General features: G+C 40.6%; 2 protein-coding genes across 7 annotated transcripts in view; one reads left to right on the top strand and one right to left on the bottom strand.

The window, feature by feature from the left end:
* LOC137623091 (uncharacterized) overlaps positions 1-18310 on the top strand; it is a 46414-nt gene extending 28104 nt beyond the window's left edge. For both annotated transcript variants that reach the window (XM_068353746.1, XM_068353747.1), the window contains exons 4-8: positions 6825-6904; positions 7664-7832; positions 9407-9453; positions 11297-11438; positions 17530-18310. In XM_068353746.1, coding sequence (XP_068209847.1) covers positions 6825-6904; positions 7664-7832; positions 9407-9453; positions 11297-11438; positions 17530-17655 — 564 coding nt within the window. In that variant the 3' untranslated portion in view covers positions 17656-18310. The remainder of the gene's footprint in view (positions 1-6824; positions 6905-7663; positions 7833-9406; positions 9454-11296; positions 11439-17529) is intronic.
* The window catches only part of LOC137623093 (cell adhesion molecule Dscam1-like), a 317782-nt gene that overhangs the window by 188614 nt on the left and 109781 nt on the right, over positions 1-19387 (bottom strand). The gene's annotated exons all lie outside the window — the stretch shown is intronic.

Here is a 19387-nt window from a genome sequence, read left to right as displayed (position 1 = left end):
TCCTCAACCTTTTCCTCACCCTGTAGTGGCTACCCCCGAACCTACTATTAGTGCTCAGCCTGATATGTCAGATGTTTTACGTGCTATTCAGGCTTTAGGTGATAAAGTGGAGTCGGTAGTGAGTGACCACAAGTTCCTTTTGGCAGACGTCAAGGAACTTAAAGTGAAAAGTGCAGTGGGAAGTGGTAGTGCCAGTGCTGTGCCTAGTGCTAGTGTCAGTGTCAGTGTTGCGCATGAGGATACTTCTGTGCGTGCCAGTCGTCCTCCCAGTCCGGGACCTCTTGCAAGCTCCCAAGCCCAGGGGAGAAGCAATGTCGAAGGGCAAAAGGGTTCGGCAGGCCTTGATCGGCGCACAGTAGTATCCTCAGTGGTTGCGGGCGTATCTTATAGAGATCGTCACTTCCACTCTCAGACGATTGAGCCCTTTAGATCCTCGTCTGCAGAAGATTTTTCGGGGAGAAAACGCTGGACTCAGGCCTCAAGACCTCTTAAGCGTAAAGTCCAGACCGCGCGAGTCCAACAGCCAGGGTGTAGCCATTGGGCTAGCTCGGACTCGCCGCAGTCATCAGGTGACTGCACGCCTCCTAAGAGAGGCAAGGTGCTGCCTCAACAGACCTCAACTTCTGTTAAAGCTATGCCTCAACAGACCTCAACTTCTGTTGATCCTAAGATGGCTTTGCTGCAGACTATGCAGTCGCAGCTTGCGGTGTTGATGCGGGAGTTTCAGGCAGAGAAGGTTAATACACCTCCTCCTGCGAGCGCTCCTCCTCCTCAGCGCAGTACAATCTGCCAGACGTATGAGGTTGAGGTTCCTCAAGCTACCTCCATGCGTGAGCTGCCGCGTTGGGAGTTGCCAGATACCAGCGCTGTGCAGCAACCTCCACTTTCTTTGAGGCAGGAGCCTCTTACCACGCAGCAACCTCCTCAACAATGGGGACAGGAACCTTATGCTTTACAACCTCCTCTACCCTTGAGGCAGGAGTATCTTGCTTTACCTCCATCCTCGAGGCAGCAACCTCTTGAGGTACGACAACCTCTACCATCCTTGAGGCAGCCACCTCAACTCTCGCAGCAGCCACCTCCACTTTCCTCGAGGCGAGAACCTCAACTCTCGAGGCAAGCACCTCAAGAACCTCAACTCGTGAGACAAGAGCCTCTCTCTGCGCAGCCACCTCAACCCTTGAAGCAAGCGCAACTCTTGAGGCAGGAACCTCATGCTATGAGTCAGCCACCTCAACGCATGCATCTGCCACTTTCTCCTCAGCTTGAGCCTCTTCCCATTCAACTTGAACCGCAGTCTATGCAGCATGAGCCTCATGCTTTACTACAGTCGCCTCTCACCACGCTTGCTCCTCAGACCTCCGCAGAACCTCCTTCATCCCAGCCTCAGGACTTTGTCATTACCAGCCCTCATCCTCTTCAACAGAGACTTGAGGATGAATCCGCAAGTGCGCATGCACCCGCTCTTCAGGATTCAGCCATTCAGCAGACCGCTTTAACTTTACCTCTCGCTTCTCAACCCTCAGGTGATGAGGTTTCTGAGGATGAAGCTGCTCACCTGGATGATCCTTCATCTGACGTGGAGGAACCCAAGTCATTGCCACCCTCCATCGACTTTCGCAAGGTTCTGGCTCTGTTCAGAGAACTTTACCCGGATCACTTTGTGTCTGCTACCCCTCGCTCTCCTCCATCCGAGTTCTCTCTAGGCATGCAACCTGTTAAGTCTGCCTACACTAAGCTCGTCTTTGCTAGATCTTCAAAGAGAGCTTTGAGAATGTTAGGGGATTGGTTGCAGTCCAAGCAGCAACTGGGAAAGACGTCTTTTATGTTTCCACCTCCTAAGCTGACGTCTAAGGCGGGCGTCTGGTATGCCACAGGAGAGGAACCAGGCTTGGGGGTCCCTGCCTCTGCCCAGGCTGACTTCTCAAGTTTGGTTGACTCTCCACGAAGGTCAGCTATGAGACGCTCTAAGGTCTGCTGGACCTTTTCTGACCTGGACCACTTCTTGAAGGGAGTCTTTCGCGCCTTTGAAATTTTTAATTTTCTCGATTGGTGCCTGGGGGCCTTGAGCAAGAAGACTGCCCCATCTGACAGAGACTCGGCCATGTTGATCATGTCCTGTATGGACAAAGCAATTCGCGATGGTTCCGGCGAACTTGCCTCTATGTTTGTATCGGGAGTCCTCAAGAAAAGGGAACAGCTTTGCTCCTTCCTTTCCACTGGTATCACCTCTTGCCAAAGGTCGCAGTTACTTTTTGCTCCTCTTTCTAAGTTCCTGTTTCCTGAGGATCTTATCAAGGAATTGTCTGCGGCTCTCATTCAGAAGGACACGCATGATCTTGTGGCCTCTTCAGCACGGAAGGCTAAGATTGCTCCTTCAGTTCCTAGAACTTACCGCACCCCAGTGGCTGATACTCCTGCTACTAGATTTATTCCGCCCTTTCGTGGCAGAGCCCCCAGCCGAGGAGGTACCCGTCCAGACGGTCACAGGGGCAGGTCCAAGAAAGGTATCAAGTCTTCGAAAGGCAAACACTGACTCTCCTCCTCTCCAGACAGCTGTAGGAGCCAGACTCAAGATCTTCTGGCAAGCTTGGGAAAGAAGAGGTGCAGACGCCCAGTCTGTCAAGTGGCTAAGGGAGGGTTACAAGATACCATTCTGCCGCAATCCCCCTCTGACCACTTCTCCCATCAACCTCTCTCCCAACTACAAGGAAAAGGACAAGAGGCTAGCGTTACATCAAGAGGTGTCGCTTCTGTTACAGAAGGAGGCAGTGGTGATAGTCCGGGATCATCAATCCCCGGGCTTCTACAACCGTCTCTTTCTGGTGGCCAAGAAGACAGGAGGTTGGAGACCGGTGCTGGACGTCAGTGCGCTCAATGCTTATGTCACCAAGCAGACGTTCACTATGGAGACGACGAAGTCGGTCCTAGCAGCGGTCAGGCAGGAGGACTGGATGGTCTCGTTGGATCTGAAAGACGCTTACTTTCACGTCCCCATTCATCCAGACTCCCAACCTTTTCTGAGATTCGTTTTTGGAAAGGTTGTGTACCAATTCCAAGCCCTGTGTTTTGGCCTAAGCACGGCACCTATGGTGTTCACGCGACTGATGAGGAATCTTGCGAAATTCCTCCACTTGGCGGACATCAGAGCCTCCCTTTATTTAGACGACTGGCTGTTAAGAGCCCCCACAAGTCGTCGCTGTCTGGAGAGTCTCAATTGGACTTTGGACTTGACCAAGGAACTGGGTCTTTTGGTCAACTTAGAAAAGTCCCAGCTTATTCCTTCCCAAACCATCGTTTACCTGGGAATGGAGATTCGGAGTCAAGCTTTTCGGGCTTTTCCGTCGGCCCCAAGAATCAACCAAGCCCTAGAGTGCATTCTGAGCATGCTGAAGAGGAACAGATGCTCGGTGAGACAGTGGATGAGTCTAACAGGGACCCTGTCATCGTTAGCCCTGTTCACCGAGTTAGGGAGACTCCACCTCCGCCCCCTTCAATTCCATCTAGCAGCTCACTGGGACAAGGATTTGACGCTCGAAGCGGTCTCTATTCCTGTTACCAAAGAGATGAAGACTACTCTCATGTGGTGGAAGAGCAACATCCTTCTCAAGGAGGGTCTCTCGTTAGCTGTTCAGACCCCCAATCTTCATCTCTATTCGGACGCATCAGACTCGGGCTGGGGCGCGACCTTGGACGGACAGGAATGCTCGGGGACATGGAACAAGGAACAGGAAACGCTTCACATCAATTGCAAGGAGTTGTTGGCAGTACATCTGGCCTTAATGAACTTCAAGTCCCTCCTGCTAAACAAGGTGGTGGAGGTGAACTCCGACAACACCACAGCCTTGGCATACATCTCCAAGCAGGGAGGGACTCATTCGAAGAAGCTATACGAGATCGCAAGGGACCTCCTCATTTGGTCAAGAAGTCTAAACCTCAAGCTGGTAACGAGATTCATTCAGGGCAATATGAATGTCTCGGCAGATCGCCTCAGCAGGAAGGGTCAGGTCATCCCCACAGAATGGACCCTTCACAAGGACGTGTGCAACAGACTTTGGACCTTGTGGGGTCAGCCAACGATAGATCTGTTCGCCACCTCCATGACCAAGAGGCTCCCATTGTACTGTTCCCCAATTCCAGACCCGGCAGCAGTTCACGTGGATGCTTTTCTGCTGGATTGGTCCCATCTCGATCTTTATGCATTCCCGCCGTTCAAGATCATCAACAGAGTTATCCAGAAGTTCGTCTCCCACGAAGGGACACGGCTGACGTTGGTTGCTCCCCTTTGGCCTGCAAGAGAATGGTTCACAGAGGTACTGCAATGGCTGGTCGACGTTCCCAGGACTCTCCCTCTAAGAGTGGACCTTCTACGTCAACCTCACGTAAAGAAGGTACACCCAAGCCTCCACGCTCTTCGTCTGACTGCCTTCAGACTATCGAAAGACTCTCTAGAGCTAGAGGCTTTTCAAAGGAGGCAGCCAGAGCGATTGCCAGAGCAAGGAGGATTTCCACTCGTAGAGTCTATCAATCCAAGTGGGAAGTCTTCCGAAGCTGGTGCAGAGCCAATGCAGTTTCCTCTACCAATACCTCTGTAACCCAAGTTGCTGACTTCCTGTTACATCTTAGGAATGTTAGATCTCTTTCGGCTCCTACGATCAAAGGGTACAGAAGTATGTTGGCATCAGTTTTCCGCCACAGAGGCTTGGATCTTTCTTCCAACAAGGATCTACAGGATATCCTTAAGTCTTTCGAGACCTCTAAAGAACGTCGCTTGTCCACTCCAGGCTGGAATCTAGACGTAGTCTTAAGGTTCCTGATGTCTCCTAGATTTGAACCTCTCCAGTCAGCCTCTTTCAAAGACCTTACTCTCAAAACTCTTTTCCTCGTCTGCCTTGCAACAGCCAAAAGAGTTAGTGAGGTTCACGCCTTCAGCAGGAACATAGGATTCACATCCGAAACAGCAACATGTTCCTTACAGCTCGGGTTTTTGGCAAAAAATGAACTTCCTTCACGTCCTTGGCCTAGATCGTTCGAAATTCCTAGCCTCTCCAACATGGTGGGTAACGAGCTAGAGCGAGTTCTTTGCCCTGTCAGAGCTCTAAAGTATTATCTTAAAAGGTCAAAACCTATACGAGGACAATCAGAAGCCTTATGGTGTGCCATCAAGAAACCTTCGATGCCTATGTCCAAAAACGCAGTTTAGTATTACATAAGGCTTCTGATTAGAGAAGCTCATTCTCACATGAAGGATGAAGACCTTGCTTTGCTGAAGGTAAGGACCCACGAAGTGAGAGCTGTAGCTACTTTGATGGCCTTCAAACAGAACCGTTCTCTGCAGAGTATTATGGATGCAACCTATTGGAGGAGCAAGTCAGTGTTTGCATCATTTTATCTCAAAGATGTCTAGTCTCTTTACGAGAACTGCTACACCCTGGGACCATTCGTAGCAGCGAGTGCAGTAGTAGGTGAGGGCTCAGCCACTACATTCCCTTAATCCCATAACCTTTTTTAACCTTTCTCTTGAATGCATTTATTGTTGTTTTTGGGTTGTTACGGTAGGCTAAGAAGCCTTCCGCATCCTAGTTGATTTGGCGGGTGGTCAATTCGTTCTTGAGAAGCGCCTAGGTTAGAGGTTGTGTAGAGGTCCTTTAGTATGGGTTGCAGCCCTTGATACTTCAGCACCTTAGAGTTGTTCAGCCTCCTAAGAGGAACGCTGCGCTCAGTAAGGAAGACGAACTTATTAAAGGCAGAGTAATGGTTCAAGTCGACTTCCTTACCAGGTACTTATAATTTCATTGTTATTTTGAATAACTGATAATATGAAATACGGGATACTTAGCTTCTTGATATACATGTACACTGGTTTTCACCCACCTCCCTGGGTGTGAATCAGCTACATGATTATCGGGTAAGATTAATATTGAAAAATGTTATTTTCATTAGTAAAATAAATTTTTGAATATACTTACCCGATAATCATGATTTAATTGACCCACCCTTCCTCCCCATAGAGAACCAGTGGACCGAGGAAAAATTGAGGTGGTGTCAACAAGAAGTACTGCAGTACCTGGCCACAGGTGGCGCTGGTGAGTACACCCCCCTCTTGTATAGCGATCGCTGGCGTATCCCTTCCGTAGAATTCTGTCGGGCAACGGAGTTGACAGCTACATGATTATCGGGTAAGTATATTCAAAAATTTATTTTACTAATGAAAATAACATTTTAACCCTTTTACCCCCAATGGACGTACTGGTACATTTCACAAAACTCATCCCTTTACCCCCTTGGACATACCGGTACATCCTTGCAAAAAAACTGCTATTTACATTTTTTGCATATTATTTATAACTATGAGAAACTTCGGGTATTTTCCAAAATAATGAGACCAACCTGACCTCTCTATGATGAAAATTAAGGCTGTTAGCGCAATTTAAAGAAAATATATTGCAAAATGTGCTTGAAAAAGAAAATGCCTGGGGGTTAAGGGTTGGAAAGTTCCAAATAGCGTTGGGGGTAAAAGGGTTAATATGCCACATATATGTGAGTAAAAGACTAATATAAAGGACTATTGAATTTCAAATTGTTAAAGTAGTTTGCTCAAAATCAGTGTTCAGCATATATCAGCCCTAAAAAAAAATTTTATTGATCGGTTAAATGCTCAAGATTGTGCAAGGTAGTGTGTGGAAACTTTTAAACATATTTTTAGGATTCATAGAGTTGTAAATAAGCTACATTAGCCCATTATCTTGGTATGGAGCTTTGAAATTTATAACTCTCTCTTGCTTTCATCTTAATTCTTTTTTACACACATTTGGATTTTCCAGGCACTGATGTATGCATCATTGTTTGAAGACCATTATGAAGGTTCGTCGCCAGATGACGTAAATTACAGTGAGATATACATGTACGGTTTACTACTATTCATGAAATTTAGTTTGTTTTGCAAGTATATATGTGAGAAATTGACCTTGATGAAATACTGTACTTGAAAATTTCTTATTTCGTGATCATCAAATCATTATTATTCACCATTTTTATAGTATACTTGTATGCATTGAAACCATCCATAAATGTGTGAATGTTCCCATTTAACCAAAAGAGGGAGGAATGTGTAACTAGCAAAACAGGGTTATCTAACATGTTGTGTATTTTGTTTAGAGTAAAATTATGGATTACATGGCAAATTCTTTAAGAAAAGTCTATTTTAGATATGTTTTATTAGCATTGAAATGACACACACCTTTAGATAGAAGCATTATAGAGAGGCAACAAGATAGAGTACCCTGTCAAGGGATGAAAGCTGTACTGCTGTTTTCCATCACTTACAGATCTGTAAAATTTGTGGCACTAATAAGGATTTATCTAAATTCTTAAGCAAAACTTAAGTGATGAAAACAAACAACTTAGCATTTCAAGTTGAGCCTCTTTATACTCAATTTGTAAATAAAGTCCTTCTCACCAAGTACAATGTTGATATATGAGGGAAGTTTTTGTTACTCATAAAATAGTATAGTAAAACAGGAAGTGGTTTTAAAGCTATTGAAGTTATTGGGAGTAAATTGGTTTGCATGACTATTTTTACTTTTTAGAGAAGAAACAATCTTTTATTAACTGATGCTCTTTTTCTAGAATCTTGTTAATCATTTACCCCTTAACTTTTCAGGTACTTGTCTCATTTAGTATCAGGAAAGGAACCAATTCAGGTTAGTCCTGGAAGTGCTGCTAAGATTTTAGAAATGCTGGCCAAAATGAAGAATGTGCTGTCTGACAAGAGTACATTAGATTACATGAAACATCTACTGAATCTCAATGTATCTTACCTGACTTCTATAGTAAGTAAATGGTTTGGCTCATTTGTTCACTTTCTGATTAGTATAAGTTACAGTTAAATTCATTGCTGATAATCTTAAATGCCTAACTTAATTACCACGTTTCCTTTGCGTCTTTTAAATTCGTAATTTTTTTATTATTTTTTTTTTACTATACTTTTGTGTAGATAGATGGCCTATTTAAGCATTCATGAAAATTTTGCAGATGGAACCAATATCAAGAGTAGACTGCATGCTATTACTGTTTTGATACAATACTTGGTTCAATTCAAGGTTTATACAGTTTTAGATTTGTGAATTTGGGCCATAAGGAAACAAAGTTAATAGGTTGAAGAGTATGATGAAATAAAGGAGGTTGGAACTCAGGGTGATAGGGAACTACTTAAAGGATCAAATGTATAGTATAGATAAAGGCTGATCCTGCTTGGTTTGTTAATAAACAGTAAATGAAGGAACTTGGTAATGTATCTGCTCTCCCAAACCCTTTTCTTCTTAGATCACAATTAAATTGACAAGTCAAAATCCATTCTTAGTTTTCAAATTTATGTCTCTTTATCTTATATTCTTTAATAACTGAAACAGGTCCTTATGAAATAAAAACGAAGATATTTACGAATATACCTACATTGAACTTGGTTTTTTAAAAACCATCCTTGATTTTAACTAATCAAAAGAAACATGACATTGTCCTCACTATAAGTTATTGTAAGAAATTCTTTTCATACTGAAATGGATAATGTAGATGACTGGGAGAACCCCTTTTACCCTGGATAATACGGCTCACAGTCTCCATGAAGCTCCCTAAAATACTTGAAGAATGTTGGGTGTTACTTCCACTAGGTACTGAATGATATCTCTGTCAAATTTATTAAATTAGTATTGGCAGCGAAGTATTTGTTGCTGAGCCGGTAGTCAAAGGAACTGGGTGATGCATCTGCTGTTCTTACTTATTATTCTACCTTGGCTTCCAATTATATTTCTCGTGAGTCTGATCCCTATCTTTTAAGGCCCTATAACTTGTCAAATTTGATAAAATAAAAGATTCATAGCAGAACCCCAACTTTTAGAGAGCCAGAAGTTTATACATATTCATTCTCAAAACCGAATGCCCATGCATGAATGCCTGTACTGCTAGATTGTTTCATTGCTTTACTGGGGTATGTACTGTTTGAAAGCAAAAAACATGGAAATTTTTTATACGATAAATTTTTGGGCATAAAAGTTGATAAAACCGAGCTTCTGGAGAAGCAATTTGAACATCAGGGGAGTATAGAAATTAAAAATTTTATCAAAATTCTGTTATTTACTCCCTAAAATCATTCAATTCCTTTGCATACAAAGGGCCTAGCAACAAGGGCTTTATTATCCAAATTTGTATTAAGTACACCACTATAGTGCTCCCTTTAGTATGACTTCTGATTTTTTCATTATATGTGTATCTGCAAAGTTTGGGATTTATATTTTAACCTGCTTTTAAAGGGAAAAAATAGCATCGATGTAAACACGTGTTAAGACAAAGCATTGTGTATTAATTATTTTTGCCATTTTAATTCTGTTACTCTTTATTTTACTTACAGAAAAAAGAAAATAAAAAAGAATCACAGAATAGAACTGGAAAAAGAAGGTATGTTACAGTATTCATTCAAAAGTTAACACCTGAGCATTTTGAATATAGAGAAATAGATGAGCCAAATATTGATAACTCTTACTTACAATGAATGAAACTCTGTTATTCCTATCTCTAGGTATAGTTTAGTCATTTATATGAAACAATGCATACTCTACTATATTAGCTTTTAATGTAGGTCTTAAAACTATAAAACATCAAGTCTAAATTTGTTAAAAGTAAAATTGAAAATAATTCAACTAGAAATAATAATACACAGTTCTAACAAGATGGACCATAAAAATCTTTTCATTGTACTTCAAGTTTAGATAGTATAATGAATGTCACCATGTACACCTTCATGAAAATACTAGATGATTTCTTATAAATCATGCTATAATAATCATTAGTACCAGAAGTTAATTGCACTTTCAAAAAAGGTAACATCTTAGATTGTCAAGTAGACAAAAATGCAGTACAGCAGACATTGCTTCCTGATAGTCAGCAATCTTGTAAGAAATGTTTAGATACTTTTGATACTTTTAAGATAATGGCAATAGTGATTGAAAGTATTTTAGCAAGCCCATACCTATCCTTGACTGTTTTCTCTCATGGTAGTGTTCTGGAACCCTTTTTATTTTTGTTTACAAATTATTTTTATTAGCCTAGAAATTAAAGTAGCGTAATATACAGATAAAGGTGGGTGTAATAAACAGATTAAGTTACTCATACATTGTTTGCTAGTGATGGTCTAGAAAATAAGGTAATGTAATATGGAGATGAAGGTGCTCATACTGTTATAAATGTTAAATGGAGTTGCTATTAGTCTTAACAGAAATCTAGATCTGGAAAGTATCATTAGAGGCACAGTCAGCAGGACGTGAGCTGAATTCCAGCTAAACCAAAGCTTTATTGAATAGCCAATCTCTATGAAATGCTTTACTAGACAAAAGTGTAGTTTATGACCTGAATATCTACCAAGTAATACTTAGTGCTGTTTTTGACAAGGGGTTTCTTTTCACAGCATTTAAATATTTATCTTCAATGTATTTAGAGGTAGTGTTTGTAAGACAATCTATAGTTTACATATGTAATGAGATAAGTACCACATTCTGCAGTAATTTTATTTTCTATCTGTGTTCGTATACTGTTCTCAACTTGCGTGTCTTTAGTCTCTTAGAATCTTATCCTTGTGGAGATGGTTGCTTTTAGTGGTCATTTTACTTTTCCAAAATGATAGTAATTATGATAAAGACCATTGCAAGCAGTATCCTGTTTGAGCATTTTCTCTGTCTATATCAACAGAACTTTCATTATTCCCTTTACTATGTGTACCCTGTAAAAAAAGTGTGCAGTCATCATTTTGTAGAGTCTTTAAGGTGCCATATGTAGCATACTGCTCTTTAAAAGTCTAATTCTTAAACCATTAAGCTGTGGAATTTTCTAATCATTTTGGGCAATGTCTATTTTCTTTTACATTCCAATTTATCTTTCCATCACATGAACCATTGCCTATGATTTCTGTGACATAGTACATTGTTTTAAAACTCAAAAACATCACTTTATTGCTTTGTTTGGTGACAGTTTCTTTTCTCCAAGTGTTAACCTGTTGATCTCTCTTTTTGCAACTTTTGTCCTTGTGGTCTTTTTCCATTCAAGATGTTTGGTAGATGCTTTACAGCCTTTTCTACGTTTCCTGTCTTTTGCATGAGTTATTCAGGCATGTGCCAGTATGGGCATTATGTTATTCATCCTGTCAGCTTCTGTATTTTAAAGAATTGTGGCAATGTTTATACCTATTAGTGATGTGTGAATAAAATTCTTGTCAGATTTTTATAATTAAACTTCCTTCATATTTCAGCACATCTGAAGTGGCTGCCTATCCAGAAACATGTCCCCTCTTTGAAGAAGATGAAGGAGAAGTTGAGGCGGTGGAAGAAACAATTATTCTGGAACCTGGGGATCCTTATTACGAAGAGAAGAGGGAACTTTTGGTCAAAAAGGTAATAATGATGTCTTATTTACAGCTTTGTTCAATTAAAGGAAAATTTCAATTATGCTGGATTTAAAAGGGATTTTGATGAAGGAAAAATCTATTTCTGGGCTCAACCTGTGTCGCTCTGTGAAATGCTCCTTATAGCACCATTTCTAAGGTATAAATACTGCTAAATATACCAGAGAAAAAAGTTGCATGGAATGCCAGGAATATACCCAGCTCGCTCACCCTTATAGAGTGTCAGTATAGTAACTGGGGCGTGTTAAAACCACTATCAGAGGTCCCTTACCAATTAGTCTTCTCATTCCTCTACATCCCCCGTTACAACAAGGTGCCGTTCTACATCCAACTACTGCCCGCTACTATGGCTACTGCCCCCCCCCCCCCACCCCTACCAGTACCCACTCTCTCTCTTCTACTCCCAAGTTAAGTATTGCAATTATCAATTTTGACGAGCTGAGGTAGCGACATACAAAAATTTTTATAACATTGTTAATTTAGTCTGGATGGGTAGCTACAGTGTCGTCTGATGCTTCTCCCCTGGCAGCCATTTTGGTGTCGCTACCTCCGAGAGCTTCATGCTTACTTGACGACTTCCAATTAGTTCCTCATACTAATTGTAGTCTTGTTTATTTAGCTCTAGATATCTCATACAATGATTATTTATGGTTATTAGATTGCAATTAGACTGATTTATTGGAGGAACTTTTTCAGAATAGATTGGAAATAATCTTCATGGAAGTGACAACTGAATTTAATCACAGTGTCAATTTATTTAGAGATAGCATTCTTTCTTCAGTTTTCATTTGTGACCTGAGTACATTGGTATTTATTGTATTGTATTAATAATAATATAGTAATAATAAACAGAATTTTAATGACAAAATTTAATACTTTTATACTCCTCTTGTGCTCATAATCCTCTTCTTCTCCTCTGCTAATAGACGCAACAGTCAAGACCCTAACACCGGGTACCCTTGTGTCACAATGAGTTTCTGAAGGTTGTCCCGGAAAGTTTTTGCTGCCTCATGGTCCACAAAGGCCAACTGCCCTGTAATTTTTATGTTCTTCAGGCCAAAATGCTGTTTAAACTTACCAAACCAGCATTTGGAAAGACATATGAGGGGATGTGTCATCTTGGCTGGTGAACAACTGAGCTTCATCTTCCGTGAAGTGGCGGAGCAGAGATTGGGCCTTTTCCTAGATGAAATGCAAGTTGATGGTGATTCCCTTATGTTGCTGATCCTTGATGCACAGAAACAGGGCATTTTACGTCACCTTGAATGCAACTTTTGCACTGCGTGGGGCACTTGCACCCACAGCAGCGCGAATTTTCATCGCAATCTTCTCAGTATACCTTATGGTATTCTCGTTAACACCGAAAAGTCTTCCTACGGCTACGTTCCTTGCACTTATCAAGGACTTTAACCCTGTCTTCCAACATCATAACTTTCCTCTGTCGTTTAGCAGAACCTTCAGAAGTCGAAGAAGCTCTTTTGTGGACCATCATGTCGATATAGCAAAGACAATGTGATGCTCCACAAAGGGGACTGAAGGAGGAGATGCACACACAAGGAGAGACGATGCAAGAGTGAGGCTGAGTCAGCATGACATGGGGTGATGTTCTGTGCAGAGAGGTAACTGGTGCAAAGGAGCGCAGTCAGTTTGAAATCGTTGGCACGCAAGAGTACTTATTGCCAAATTGCGAGTGTGACTTTTTATTTAATAGGGTACATGGTTTTCTGTGTCGTATAAGATCAAATCCGCAAAGGTAGAACCGGCGAATAACGAGGCCCAACTGTATTTTCACTATTATCTGCCAAGAGGAGGCAACTCCCTTAACTTGGGGACAAACTCCTCTCCTTTTGCCATGAATTTGGGATTTTGCTAATCTGGATAAGTCAGGCCTCATACCCAAGCAAAGGATGGAATACATAAGGATGTTAATAGACACAACAGTGGAAAATGTCTTTCCATCCAACAAGGAGGTTACAAGACTCAGAAGAGTAGCACACCCTTGTGTATGCTTTCAACATCTATCAGTGTCATTGGCAGCAAACCTCATCCCTCACGGCCTTGTACATCAGCAGTCACTTCAGAGGTTTCTGAAGAGACACTGGTCATCTATCAGCGACCTACCCTATCATCTAGTTCCTGTAGAACATTAAGTGAGCACTGATCTAGACTGGTGGTTGAGGGATGAGAATCTCTTAAAGGGAACTCCTTTAGAGTATCGTCTACCAGACCTCCTGCTTTTTTCAGATGCATCAAGAACAGGTCACTGGTCACTAAAGAAGAGTCTGCACATCAACCTGCTGGAACTGAAGGCAACTCTCTTATTGCTGTAGTCATTCCAACAGTGCTTGATAGATCACTTGGTAGCGTGGATGAGTGACAACACTACCATAATGGCATACACCAATAAGCAAATAGATACTCTTTCACAGCACCTCTCCAAATTGGATATGCAGGTTCATGAATGGTCACAGAATAATGCAGTCGTGCTGTTGGTGGCATTCATTCCCAGCTAAAGGGACATTCTTTTTTGGCAAAATTAATGTGATTGCCAATACATAAAGTTGCTGGGGACAAGTGATTGGATCAAAATTGTCCTTCATCCTCATGTGGCAAGGAGCCTCTTGACTTTGTGAGGTTCCACAACAATCGATCTCTTCACGAGGATCAACATAAAGCTCACAATCTACTGCTCACCCATTCCAGATCAGGGATTAGAGAACGTATTTCAACATCCATGGTACAGCCTCGATGCTTATGCTTTTCAACAGTCTCATTTAATTTGACAGTTGGTAAACAGGTTACTGTCTACCCCAAAACCTCAAAATGAGATTGGTAGTGTCCAACCAGAGAGGTACCCAGACCTTCTGATGCTTCTGACCAAGATTTCGAGTGTTACCCAATTGGCCATACTTGCTCTGCCAGTCCCATCTGCAGACACCACAAATTTGTGACATCTCCATCCCTTTTATGGTGGACGCTATTCGGCACCTCTGAGCAAAAGGCTTTTTGCGAGGCACTGCACAGGAGATCTCTAGATACATCTGAAAGTCCTCCACAACAGTCTACTGGGAAAAATGGGTCCTCTTCTACAATTGGTGCCTTAGAAGGGATACTTTTCCTTTTGGAGCCTATATTCAACTGATTGCAGACTTCCTTGTTTTCCTACTTATAGGAAGGTTATCAGCCTTGAGCCAAGTCTTTCGACTGAGAAGCGTAGACCTTTCCTTTAGTAGGAATTATCAATGCTTATCAAGAGCTTTGAGGAATCCTGCGCTTCGATAGGCCTCAAGCCCCACTGTGGAATATGACCAGAGCTCTGAGGTCCCCTATGAACCTTCAAGGCAGGTGTTCGACAAGGAATTGGCCCCCAAGATGGTCTTATTGGCCATAGATTAAAAAAAAAAAAAAAAAAAAAAGTTGGAGAGCTGCATGGCTTATATCTGATTAGTCTTTCCAGGGGGTGGAGAAAGGTTTCGTTTTCCTTCATTCATGAGTTTGTAGCGAAAACTCAAAATTTAGCCGTAGAAGGTTCAAAGTTCGAATCTTTCTCCATCTCCTCATTTAGGAAAGTAACCAATTGATTTGGACAACTTACTTTTTGCCCATTGAAGATAAAGAATTCGCCCTCAAGACAGTCTTCTTATTGGCCCTGAGTTCAACAAAAAGAGTAGGAGAGGTGCTTGGCTTATACTGATTAGTCATTCCAGGGGAGGGAGAAATGTTTCATTTTCCTTCATTCATAAGTTTGTAGTGAAAACTCAAAATTTAGCCGTACAAGATTCAGTTTGAATGTTTCTCCATCTCCTCATTTAGGAAAGCAACCGATGATTTGGACAATTTACTTTTTGCCTGGTGAAGACACTAAGATGCTACTTGAAATGGACTCGACCTTTCAAACCATGACTAAAGAACCTTTTCTTCACCCTTGGCAGGCTGAAAATGAAGATCTCCTAAAACACCATTGCCTTCAGGTTTCGTTAGACGATAAATAGAGCACAAACCAAGGCAGCGAGTGAGACAGAAGAACCGGCACAAGCTCTTGCTCATGATTTCAGAGAAGTATGCGTAACATCAGCCTTCAGGAAGAACCTGTTAGGTGGCCAAATTGTGAAGGCTGGAGTCTGGAGACACCAGGCAACCTTCATATCCTTCTATTTACGAGAATACGAAGTCATTCGATACATTTTCCTTAGGACGCGTGGTAGCTGCTCAGCAGGTTGTGTACTATACCTAGGTCCCTCACAGGACAAGAAGCATCTCGTCTAAGATACCAGTTGTGACATCAGTCTTAGGATGAGAGTAAGAATGTGTGGTAGTTTTTCTTTTTTCCTCTTTTCCTTCTTCTTCCTTGAAGTGCATAGTCAAACCTTTATGTAGCTGAACCATACCTTGATGTAGGTAAGCTACCATACTGAGTAACTATTCTAATTAAGGTTTAGAGAGAAGTGTTTTCCCCATCTTCTTGATGAAGGGAGGATGGATAGTAATGTAATCCCACTACTTTATTTTAGCTTTACATTTAAGACACCATATCCCTTGGGGACATAGATTCTCTCACCTGAAGTTCAGGTAATAAGAGGTGGATTGGAGTCAACACTCTTGCTCGTCCTAAAGTCCAAGTGTTTGACATCACAGGATTTTAAACTAGCTTGTTTGAGTATTGTGCAGAGTTTCCCCCAACTACCTGCCAGTTATTACTGACATTTTGTTACAAATTTTCACAGCCAAGTTTCCAGCTTTGCTGAAATCCTACCCCTGATAAAGTACTTAGGTTTGTATAGTTAGGAAAAATACAAATTACTTTTAAAAATTTGTGATTTTACTTAGAGATAGGATTGGTTACCTTTTAAACTAGGCTCAAGTGGTTGATTGTTAATTCCCATCTCTTTCCTGCACTATACCACATCCATCAGAGGGTGGAATTAAGCAATATTAACCTCATGAGATTTTTATTAAAATAAACAGAATTCTGGTATTAAAATTTGTTTTTTTATACTTGCCTGATATTCATATGCATGCCCCCTCCTCCCTACTGATCAGTGATGTCAAGAGACTAATAATTGGGTTGTCTACTTTGAGATTTGAAGAGTAGGAGGTTAATATGATGTGTCATTGACTAGTTAGTGGCCATCAACCACCAGATGACATGGTGGTTCACAGAGGGGAAGGTATTTTGCAAAACGAGACAATAAAGAACTTTTATTTTGGGTTAGACATCGACACAGCTTCAAGTAAAAGCAATATTAACATCGGGTGAAATAATAAATTTCATGATTGAAATTCTGTTTTTGTCATTCTGAAAATAAATCCTTAAGAGTTAAATGCTCAAATTTCTGTAATCCTTTTTATGATACCCCTACTGTCAACTTTGACCAACATATAGGAGCATTGAAATAGGAAGTCCTTATCTTTGGTACCTTCATTCTGCATAGAGGTCAGTTGAGAGAAGTTGGTTCTGGGCAGGAGAACAGCAGGTCAAAATTAGAAATTCATAACCATAGTCCAGTATTATTACACAAACAATAGGTATATGAATGCACAATGTGTTCTTTTTCCTTACCCTTGGTCTAGTGTTGTTATGCATAAAAAAAGTAAGGAAACATTATGTGCTCTATAAAGTAGAATAATAATTAACTGCAGTGCAAAGTAATATCTCACTGGTACTGAGGGTCATGATTGTGAAGTGTATGTCTCTTTTTATTGATTTTATTTGTTCTTACTCTCTAATTAAGATTGAGCTAAAAAGCAGTGAATAGCTTCTTGAATGAATGTAGTAATAATTGATTACAAGTGAGAATTGAACCCAAAGGGGGGAGTATCCAATCTCGCCTGTATAATCTTTTCTTCTTTAACTCTGTCTTGTCATAAACATTGTGTACTTCTGGCTCCCTTTTACATGTAGATCTCTACATTAAGACAGCTTTTCATGCTGCACAGCACATGTTTGATTTTGTAATTCATAACATCCTTTTTAAATCATTAGGGTTAAGTGATAGTGTAAAGTTAAAAAATATTCAAAATCTATTGTTTTGCTTCAATTACTATAGTATACTAAGTTTTTATGTATCTTTTTTTTTCAGATAAAAACAAAACAACTAGAAGCTATCCCACAGGTTTCATCTATACCAGGCTTGAATCCAATGGAAATTCCCTCTAAGTTTTTAGTGAAACCATGTTCTTCTGTAGTGGAAGCCCACAAGTTTTGAGAAAAATATCAGACATGTTTTACTGTTGTCAAAAGGCCAAGCGATTGCCCTATTTTATTAATATAAAGACAACTCATTGGTTTTTACTAGCATTAAGGAACCTAAATCTTTAAATGCAAAATCCTCATTTTTACCTACATTATGTGTTTTCCTCAGGTAAGGGTTTTACAGATTTAGGATAACTACTTAAATTGATAAAGGAATGGTTAGTATCAAATGAGACCTTTCCCTGCTATGGGAAGTCATCTCATGCACTCAAAGTTTCCCTCTTATTCTCTAACTGTAAACCTGAGTGGGTTTCTTAGCTTGCATTTAAATCACTTACATGAACAGAATACTGGAACTACTGGAGAAGGAACTGACTGTACCTGAGATCTTCGAGTGTCTTTTTTTCTTTGGAATGTGGATATTCCTTAAGATGATTGATAACTAGAAAGTTGTAATTTTTTCCTGTGTTCAAATATATACTTTGTTTCAATATGACTATGCCTCTTTCTTTCTGAAAGGTGCGCATCACTGGTCTTGAGCCATTCTATCAAGTTGTGAAAGCAATCCTCATTCCTTCTCTATGATCCCAAATACACCCGGGCTACCTGTCTCACTATAAATGAAGTTTTGTTCCTGAGAGAATATAAAATCTGCTTTATTCAGCCTAGTACTGATCTTGATTACCTTTTACTAAGTACTGATAACTTCTTGTACCACTATGTAGATAATGCTAGCTAAATCCATCGAGGGGAGAAGGTAGCTTATAAAAGTTGTAATTTTTAATACATCTACCAGGACTAGAGAAACTAGGGCAAAGTGGAAATGGATATTTCATCCCATCTGCAAAGCTTACTTAAATGTGAAAGCCAACCACTGTCCTTGAGCTGGTGAGGTGGGAAAACAGAGATTACTTGGGCCATCCAGCTTGGTGGGGATTTAGTCTCCTATTTCTTCTTGCATACTATACTATTTTTTGTTCACTGACAACAGTAGACGATATTTTAGTTGTGTGGGGGAGATAGGAACACTGCTCAAAATAATTTCCTGACAGTATATACTAAACGTTAATCCTAAGCTAAAATAGCACCATCTGTTGGTTATGTGGGAGATTACTTCATGTAAAAATACATACCTAAACTACATTGGGTATATGGAAGAATATAATGATTCAAAAAGGGACATCAATGAGAGAGCAATAATAAGAGGACTTGGATGGTAATGCCACTCCAGGTACTGTACTGCCTATCACAAGTAATGTATAAACAAAAAATTAAACTCCTCTATGTACAATATACATATCCCATTATTGTCATCACACTTCATCAGCTGACAGCAGCATCTCGTGCTATTGCATGATCATTGAACATTCAATACCATTAAGAGGGTGAATGTACCAGCTAGTTCCTTTCAGACTTGCAATACCCATGTATACATCTTACTCTCTTACAGAAGTCAGATGATATGGCCCACATTCCAAAAATATATTTCAATTCTTTAATGGCAGAAGTACAAAACTAAGGGCAAAACAAGAGGGTAGACCATTTATTTCCTATTTACTTTAGAAAAGGAAATTTAATTAGTTCCTTAGACTGAAAATAAAATGAATAGAATTGGTCAAAGAAGGGTCTTGAATATACCAGCCTCTAAGAAAAATGAGGGTGAAAGTTTATCAGCATGAGATGAGATGGCTTACTGGAAAGAGTATGGATTTATAACAACAGTCAAAAGAATGCTGAGTTTTCTT

Source organism: Palaemon carinicauda, chromosome 30 (assembly GCF_036898095.1).
Source record: "Palaemon carinicauda isolate YSFRI2023 chromosome 30, ASM3689809v2, whole genome shotgun sequence".
Taxonomy (NCBI): domain Eukaryota; kingdom Metazoa; phylum Arthropoda; class Malacostraca; order Decapoda; family Palaemonidae; genus Palaemon; species Palaemon carinicauda.
The sequence above is the reverse complement of the archived record's forward strand: the minus strand, read 5'-3'. Positions and strand labels throughout refer to the sequence as shown.